Genomic DNA, 10,000 nt, shown 5'->3' with positions numbered 1-10,000 from the left:
ATATATATATATATATATATATATATATATATATATATATATATATATATATATATACGACGGGCTTCTTTCAGTTTCCGTTTACCAAATCCACTCACAAGGCTTTGGTTGGCCCGAGGCTATAGTAGAAGACACTTGCCCTACGTGCCAGATAGTGGGACTGAACCTGGAAACATCTGGTTAGGAAGCAAGCTTCTTACCACACATCCACACATACACATACACACACGCACACACACACACAATAAGTGTGTTTACTTTTTTTTTAAATATTGTGTTGATAAGAAAAAAAGCCCTTCTTTGCATGTATTAAATATTACGTACATTTTAGTTCAGAAAACTAGAGATGAAATGACAGGGTGAAGGAGTGGGGGGAGAAATGGAAGTAAGAACTATATGAATAAGCAAGCAAGCAAATAGTGACCTATATCTTCAAATAATCTATAACCGATTTTACAGTCAAATCATGCATGCCTACTTTGGTTAACACAGTTCTTTATTTTTCTTGAAGTTATTAACACATTCCTCAGTTAACACGTTTGAGCTCTTCAAAGTTCTTTTGTTTCTTTATTCCTGTTTTTTTTGTTTTTTTTTTGCTGCCGTGCTGCTTGTTTCTGGCTGTAATGTAATGATTTCTCCATTGGTTACAGCCACCCATTGCTGTAGTATTAAATCTATAACATTAAAAACTTCACTTTTTTCATCTCATTTCACAACTAATAACCCTTTGGGCGGATTAATGCTTTAACAAACGTGTATTCATTTAAAATGTGCATGAATGCATTTGTGTGTGCAAGTGTACGTCCACTGACAGATAGATAATGCATGCAGAAAATGTAGATAAGATGCCTTCTTTGATAAGCTATTTTTTTCTAAAAAGTCATAGGTCAGGAGTTAAATTCTGTTCTCGATACTTTGTGGAATTTTGGAAAAGAAAAAAAAAACAAAAAAACCCATAAAAACGGTTGTCTAGTAAGAAGTTTGTTTCCCACAGCCATGTGGTTTTGGGTTCAGTCTCACTGTGTGGCACCTTGGGTATCTTTTACTATAGCCCCAGGTTGGCCAAAACATTGTGAGTAGATTTGGTTGTCAGAAACTGAAAGAAGCCCATGATGCATATATGTGTGTGTGTGTGTTTGTATATATGTGTGTGTGTGTGTGTGTTTGTGCATGTTTGTATATATGTGTGTGTGTGTGTATACATATGTGTGTTTGTATATGCACATATATATATATGTGTGTGTGTGTGTGTGTGTGCATATCTCTATCTATCTGTCTTTTTTTCTTATTTTTCCTCTTTTTTTTTCATTTTCGAAAAGAAAAGCTCTACATTTGTATTTGTCCCCTCTATGTTCAGCCCTGTGTGGCCAATAAAGAAAGTTATCTATCTGTCTGTCTGTCTCTGTCTATCTATCTATCTAGCTATCTATCTATCTATCTATCTACCTATCTATCTATCTATCTGTCTCTGTCTCTATCTCCATCCATTCATTCATTCATCCTTCCACACACACACACACACACACACATACACACACACACACACACACACACACACACACACACACACATACACACACACATACACACACACATTCTGCCAGCTTGCTGCCTCGTACAGTAGTTGTTACATGAAAATAGAATTACTTAGAAATTACTCAATTCAAAGATGCTATCTGCTTAGAAATCAATGGATTAAATATATTTAATGTAACGAGCATTAAAAATAAAATCTAATTTGAAATAGTTATTTGGTGAGAAAAAAAATAAAGCTATTTTAATCAATGACTAAGTCGGGAAGCTGGCAGAACTTTAAGCACATTGGACAAAATGCTTAGCAGTATTACTTCTGGTTCTTTACATTCTGAGTTCAAATCCTACTGAGGTCAACTTTACTTTTTATTCCTTCTGGGCCGATGAAATAAAAAGTACAAGTCAGGTAATGAGGTTCAAAGTAATCACCTTGTCTTTTCTCTTCAAAGTTGCTGGCCTTGAATCCTGCACCAGACTCTCATCTCCTTCAGGTCGGTCATAATACCAATAATAAACACACACACTGGTTCCATTTCACTTCTTTTATTATTATTAGTCAATTAGGTAACCTTTTAACTAATTAGCTAATCAATTGGTTCCATGCCAAAGTCAGCTTTGCCTTTCATCTCTTTGGAGTTGATAAAATAAAGTACAAGTCAAGTAGTGGGGGGTCTTGTCCCTTCCCCTCAAAACTGTTGGCCTTGACTCCTGCACTGGACTGTCATCTCCTTCAGGTGGAAGGTTGTGCTGCTGGTCATCTGAACAACATGGAAACCAGGTAACTGGTCTTTGTGAGTCCTGGGGCTCGAGAAAGATCAAAAAAAGAGACAAAACACATGACTTGAACAGAACAAAAATTTTCCTCTTTAAATAAGCTGTCTCATTGGTCACCTGACTTCAGAATAGACAGGATACCTTGCTGTCAGAAATATTCTACAGGTAAATTATTACAAAGTAGACTCATATATTATCAAGCATCTCTCTTACTGTTTCTTAGTAGGAAACATTTTAGTGCTTACATAACTTGGAATAAATTCTGAATTCTACCTGTCATTGTCATGATTACCAATAATTGAATATATTCTGATTTTGGGTGTTGATAAATCAGACTAGAAAATTGTCTATTTAGTGTGATGTGTAATATTTGATATATGTGTGTGTGTGTGTGTGTGTTTATATATATCACAGCTTTGCATCCTTATTACATGAGAAAAGCCATTGCCAAGAAGACTAACTGAAATGATTCATGATTGTTGCCATGTGATGCCCTTATATGACTTTTAAGCCCAGCCAAGCTTTTACACATTTTATTACATACTAGACAACTGTGGTGGCTGGCAGGAGAAACAGGTGCCACCATATGCACTCACTTAAAATGCCATTTTAGACCTCCAACTGAGAGGCACACCCTTCCACATTTTACACATGTTTTGTTGTGAATTGTAATAGCCACATCATTGTTTACCATGGGTTGATTTCTGTGAGAATTTTGATGGCTCACCAGGCCTGCATGACTCAAACACCTCCACCCACACACCATGCACATAAAAAGAAGCACACTCTCACTTTCCACAAGTTCCCCCCCCCCCTTCTACCTAATTTTATCATACTTCACTCTCTCCCTCTCAAACCTCGAACAACCATCATGCACTATATATATATATATATATATATATATATATATATATATATATATATATATATGTATGAGCAAAATAGCTTGTAGTAAAACCTCAGGAAGAGATAGAGTAGTAACTATACTAAACAGTAAAGTCAATAGTAAAATCAGTCACGACATCAAAGTGGCTGTTGAATGGTACTACTAGTTTAACCCCAGACAGTGTTGCACCGATAACCAGTAGGTGGAAAAATCTGCCTGGGGTTAAACTAGTAGTAACATTCAACAGCCACTTTGATGTCATGACTGATTTTACTATTGACATATATATATATATATATGTATATATATATATATATATATATATATATATATATATATATATATATATATATAATAATAATAATAATACAAATGATATATGAGCATATGCATATATACATATATATATGTACATACTTACATCTACATGTATATATAGATGCATATCCGGGTACAGGATATTAAAAAAAACGTGGACAAGAAAGGAACGGGAACATAAACAAGGCACAAAAAATGAACTTTTTTTAAGGACAACAGAATGAACACATAGGAAAACAGACAAACCACATATGGAACTTTTCTTTCATCAGCTGCCTCTATTCTAAACTAGGCGTTTCAAAGATGATGCAGGATGCATTCTTAGAATAGCTCTTCCCGCAAAGCAGATTAAGTGAAACTTGATATGCGGAGGATTCCAAAGCAGCAATCAGAAACCAACACAGGGGAAAACAAACGTTGAGGGCCATTAGGCCGAACGAGATGAGATACTGAACGCTGTGATGTGATGAACTTGAGCAGAGAGAGATAGCTGTTCGTGTTGCGTTTATGCTGGCCGAATGGAGAAAGGAAAAACTGACCACAGATCACGTGTGATCAACGAGGAGTGATAGACAGGAAAAGGGAGGAAGTTGAACATAGGTGAGTGACGAGAGACAAGGATGAACATTATCAATGCCAGGGCAACCCGACTGGCTCCCGTATCAGGGGCATGTAAAAAGCACCATCCGAATGTGGCTGCACCAAATTTAGAAATAGGAGTTAAATGCCTTTTCTACTACCATAAAGATCTCCCAGACAGTAACACACTTTTTTACGTATGGTAGTAGAAAAAGCATTTAACTCCTATTTCTAAATTCGGTGTGTGGCGAAGCAATTAGCTGGCACCTGATAATTATGTTTAAAATTATAGAGTATTTGTATAATTTTACCTAAAAAAGGTTATTTAAACATACCGAACTAGTTGGTAAAATTATTAATTATTAATTAATTAATTGATTAATTAAATAATTAATTAATTTTACCCTTTTATTCTTATTGAAATTATATATGTATATATGTATGTATATGTATGTATATGCAGATTTGTATGTTTTGCTCTATGTATGTATTCTCATGCATATAGTTGCATATCTCAATATGCTCATATATAGTTAAATGTATATATATATATATATATATATGTATGTATGCATGTCTCCCCCTCTCTCTCTCTCTCTCTCTCTCTCTCTCTCTCTATATATATATATATATATATATATATATATATATATATATATATATATATACATATCTAGAGAGAAAGAGAAAGAGAGAGTGAGTTGTTATTCAAGAATGAACATTAAGCATAACCTAGTTTATGACTTGGTTTCAAATCTTAGCTGGAACTATCTTGTTTACATTCTCTGCAAATCTGTTAAGGACAGACTATTTTCTCCAGCTTGATAATTTTGTTAGTGAATGCAGCCATTAACGAAATTAGGTTATGTGAAGCCATTTGGATTAAATTTGTGCTTCATAATTTGATCTCTGTTTGCTTCTTAAAGTCTTGAAACCGAACATCAATAATTGTCACTAATTGCTATGCTGTACCTGAATAGAAAACCTACATTGGGAAATAAGCAAAAAACGAAAAGAGCAAAATTAAAGCCCTCTTGTAATTACTTCTAATTGTTAACAGTATACAATGTGAGGATGGACTGTTGAAGGAGTTTGTAGGTTGGTGGTTGACCTGTTAGAAGTAACAGCCAAGTATCCTGTATATCACACTCTATGTTCTTAAAAAAAAAAGTAATATTTCATAGGTGCAGGTGTGGCTACAGGTGCAAGCATGGATGTGTGGTTAAGAAGGTTATACTGTAGCCACATGGTTTGGAGTTCGGTCACACTGCATGGTACCTTGAGCAAGTGTCTTTTACTGCAGCAGTGGGCTGATCAAAGCATTTTGAATGGATTGTGTAGAGGGGAAACTAAAACAAGCTTTTTGTGTATGCGTGTGTGTGTGTGTGTACACACACAGACACACATACTCAGACACACACACTGAGATTCTTTCAGTTTGTGTGTTTGTGTGTGTGTATGCTTGTCATGACATTGTGTAATGGCTGTAAATGAGTGTCACTGTTATACAAGCGGCGAGCTGCCAGAATCGTTAGCACGCTGGGAGAAATGCTTAGTCATATTTCGTCTGCCGCTATGTTCTGAGTTCAAATTTTGCCAAGGTCGACTTAGCCTTTCATCCTTTCGGGGTCGATTAAATAAGTACCAGTGCGCACTGGGGTCAATGTAATCGACTTAATCCCTTTGTATGTCCTTGTTTGTCCCTCTATGTTTAGCCCCCTTGTGGGCAATAAAGAAATAAGCAGTGTCATTCATTTCTAATCATCTGAATAAACATATCTGTTCATGGGGAAATATTGATTACCTTGCTTGGAAACAGATAAGGGTTGGTGACAGGAAGGGTATCCGGCCATAGAAACTTTACCTCAACAAATTCCATCTGACCCATACTAGCACAGAAAAGTGGATCTTAATGGATGATGGTTATTATGTGAATAGTTTCAAATTGTGACACAAGGCCAGCAATTTTTGTGGGCAGAGCAATTCAATACCATTCAGTCTCAGTACTTGATGGATAAATTCATTTTATTGATTTTGGAGGGAAGATGGGCAAAGTTGACCCTGCTGAAATTTGAACTCAGAGTCTAAAGAGCGAGAAATATTACCTCAAAATATATTATCTGTCATTCTAACAATTCTGCCAACTCACCACCATGGAAAACTGTTCCCATCAAAATGAGTATATTTCTCAGAATACAGCCATTTTATACTCTAACTCCTGCATTAGAGTAATCTCTGTATTATCTGATAGTGCAAAATGTTCTGTTATTGTGATATTATTAGTATAACTGTTACAAACATCAACTGAATTCTTTAAACATTTCTTGTCACTGTAAATTTCTTCCAAGTAATTTCTATTGTCGAGAGTAGACAGTAAACCTCCAATGCTTTTTGCAGCCCAATCCAGTGTAAGTTAATTTTGAGATTCAATTTTTCTCTGACTGGTGAAATTATAGTAGTAACATATATTTATTCAACTCATTTAGGTGTTTAAAAAAATAAGGAATTCTATATCTTATTGTGTATGAGTATGTGTATGTATATATATGTATATATGTGTGTGTGTATGTATATATATATATATATATATATATATATATATATATATATATATATATACATATATATATGTACAGACACATATATATATATATATACATATATATATACATACATATATATATACATACATATATATATACATACATACATGTAAACATACATACAGCTGTTCTAGAAACAGCTGTAGGCAGCTTTATGCATTCTTAATCCCTTATTTACTCTAACTGCTCTGCAATTGCGTTTGAATTGTAAATTTCATGCTCTAAAGTGATGTCAGATTTTTTTCTTGTTCAGCCTTCCTTTCTAATATATATATATATATATATATATATATATATATATATATATAAATATTGTGTTGTTTGTATTGTATTCCATTTGTGTCTTTTGTTGTTCAAAAAAATAGTTCATATTCCATCTACTCATACTTTGTATTTTTTGTTGTACACATTTCATGACATCCTGTGCCCACATATGCATATATATATATATATATATATATATATATATATATATATATATATATATATATATATACATATAGATATAAGTATGTACGTATATGTATGTATATATTCATATATTTATATATATTATTTATATGATACATAATATATATATATATATATATATATATATATATATATATATGATGAACTGTTCTGTGATGGTAAGATCAACAAGAAAAGTACTCCATCTAATGAGAAATAGATACTATTTAATAGACACAATACATGTTTTTATGTGCTACTAATAGTTTCTTGTGCTAAGAACATGCCAAACAAAGTTTTATAACATGTCTGACATATATGTATATATATATATATATTAAAAACCTCCCGTTATTTGTAGGATTTGCAACCAATGTGTTATCGCTGTTCAACCACAAACCCAATATTAAACCCAAAAGGAAACCAGTGTGTAAATTGCCAACAACCCTTTGTTCATTCATTTGTCAACTTTGGTAAGTGTGTTTTTTCTTTCTTTTTTCTTATTTCTGTCATCTCTGAAAAAATAAAATCCTCATCATCGTCATCATTTGTTTGTTGTGGCATCTTTTCTACTGTTGGATTCCCTTCCTAACACCAACCACTTAACAGAGTGTGCTGGGTGCTTTCTATGGACCACCAACACTGGCGCGTTTATGTGGTACTGGCATGGGTGCATTAAGAAAGCATCAGCACAGGTGCATTAAAACAGCACGAGCACAGGTGCTTTTTCAGTGGGCACCAGCACCTGAAGAACAAGCCAGTACGTGTGGAAACGATTTTACTTACCTTGACGCATCTTATCAAGTACAGCAAATCACCACATCCCCTGGTCCCTTGTTATTTCCTCAGTGAGGCCCAGTGTCTGAAGGACCTTCTCTCACCAGTTCGTTCCACGTCTTCCTGAGTCTATCCCATCCACAGGCACCCTCCACAATTAGAGCTCGGCACTTCTTTATGCAGCTGCCCTCATATATGTTGGCTTCCATGCCGGTGGCATGTAAACAGCACCATCCGATCGTGGTCGATGCCAGCTCCTCTTGCCCCTTGTGCCGGTGGCACATAAAAAGCACCCACTACTCTCTTGGAGTGGTTGGTGTTAGAAAGGGCATCCAGCTGTAGAAATGCTGCTTGATCAGATTGGGGCCCGGTGCAGCGTCCTGGCTTTCCAGACCCCAGTCAAACCGCCCAACCCATGCCTGCATGGAAAGCAGATGTTAAACGATGATGATGATGATACATATATATATATAGATATATATATATATATATATATATATATATATATATATAATGAAATATAAGGAAAAGAAAAAAATTGTAAGTGTAGACGAACTTTAATTCCATTCAAATCCAAAATGGTACAGAACCAATATATATTCTACAAATTGTTTCAGAGTCTAATTAATTCCAAAGATGAAAAACCCTTCGTGAAATACAAATTAGATTCCTCATCAGGAATTACATATTGGTATGAATGATTACGACCAACAAAAATATCCAAAGACCTTTCGTAGCCCAGACGTGAACAAATAAAATATATACATACACACACGCACTTACATAAAGGAGTGTGTGTCTGTGTGTCTTTGTGTCTGTGTGTCTGTGTGTCTTTGTGTCTGTGTTTGTCCCCCACCACTGCTTGACAACCAGCGTTGGTTTGTTCATGTCCCTGTGACTTAGCAATTCAGTATATGTAACTGATAAAATATTAAATACCTGGTTTTAAATAATTTTACTGGAGTCAATTCATTCGACTGTAAATCTTTTACTCGTTTCTCATGACTGAAACAGATAAAAGATTAAATAATATTAGTTATTTTTCGTCACTTGTGAGGTTGAGGTACTTAGCATTAGTTGGGGAATATCCATTTGGCTACTCTAAAATGCAATAAATTCACATATACAAAAAATATCAATTAATATTGGAAAAAATACATATATATATTTAATAAGGTGTTTACATTTCTTTTTATATTAGTCTTAATTTTTGTGCTATGTCGTGTTTTTATCCCGTGCCCATGTTTACAATCAATATACAGAAACATATTCTTTGAACAATCCTAGTTTCATTATAGATTAATTAATTAATATTGCGGTTTCATCTTCTGAACATTATTACCATAATTACTTTACCTAAAATTATGGTTCAATTAATTCCTGTCGAAATTTCAGAGCTGACTGTCTTGTTAAGTTTTAATAAATCTGTTTAAACTGGCCAGTTCACAAATTTGTGTTATATTATAAATACATGAAATGAATTTACGCACACACACACACACACACACACACACTCTGATTATCATTATTTTCTTGTCTACGTTTTGTTTGCAATGTACTGTACCCAGATATGCACCTATACATACAGATGGATGTAGGTATGCACATACCTGTACGTATATATGCATATACTCAGTTACTATTTGTTTATATATATATATATATATATATATATATATATATATAATTTGAAATATATATATATATAATTTAATATATATATATATATATATATATATATATATATATATATATATTTCAAATTTTGGTACATGGCCAGCAAGTTCAGAACAAGAAGTAAGTTGATTACATCGATCCCAGTATTCAACTGGCACTTATTTTATCGACCCTGAAAGGGATGAAAGGCAAAGCAGTCCTTGGCAGAGTTTGAACTCAGGACATAACGACAGATGAAACACCTCTAAGCATTTTGCTTGGCATGCTAATGATTCTGCCAGCTTGTCACCTTACATATATATATATATATATATATATATATATATATATATATATATATATATATATATATATATATATATATATATATATATATATATATATATATATATATATATATATA

The 10,000-nt window shown here is 33.8% G+C and overlaps 1 protein-coding gene across 1 annotated transcript in view; it reads left to right on the top strand.

The window, feature by feature from the left end:
- The window catches only part of LOC106871393 (intraflagellar transport protein 122 homolog), a 258,134-nt gene that overhangs the window by 227,004 nt on the left and 21,130 nt on the right, over positions 1-10,000 (top strand). The window contains 1 exon segment of the mRNA XM_089349475.1: positions 7,505-7,616. Within this exon segment, the coding sequence (XP_089205601.1) occupies positions 7,505-7,616 (112 nt within the window).

Source organism: Octopus bimaculoides, chromosome 3, assembly GCF_046866305.1.
Source record: "Octopus bimaculoides isolate indiv1 chromosome 3, ASM4686630v1, whole genome shotgun sequence".
In the NCBI taxonomy this organism is placed as follows: Eukaryota; Metazoa; Mollusca; class Cephalopoda; order Octopoda; family Octopodidae; genus Octopus; species Octopus bimaculoides.
The sequence above is the reverse complement of the archived record's forward strand: the minus strand, read 5'-3'. Positions and strand labels throughout refer to the sequence as shown.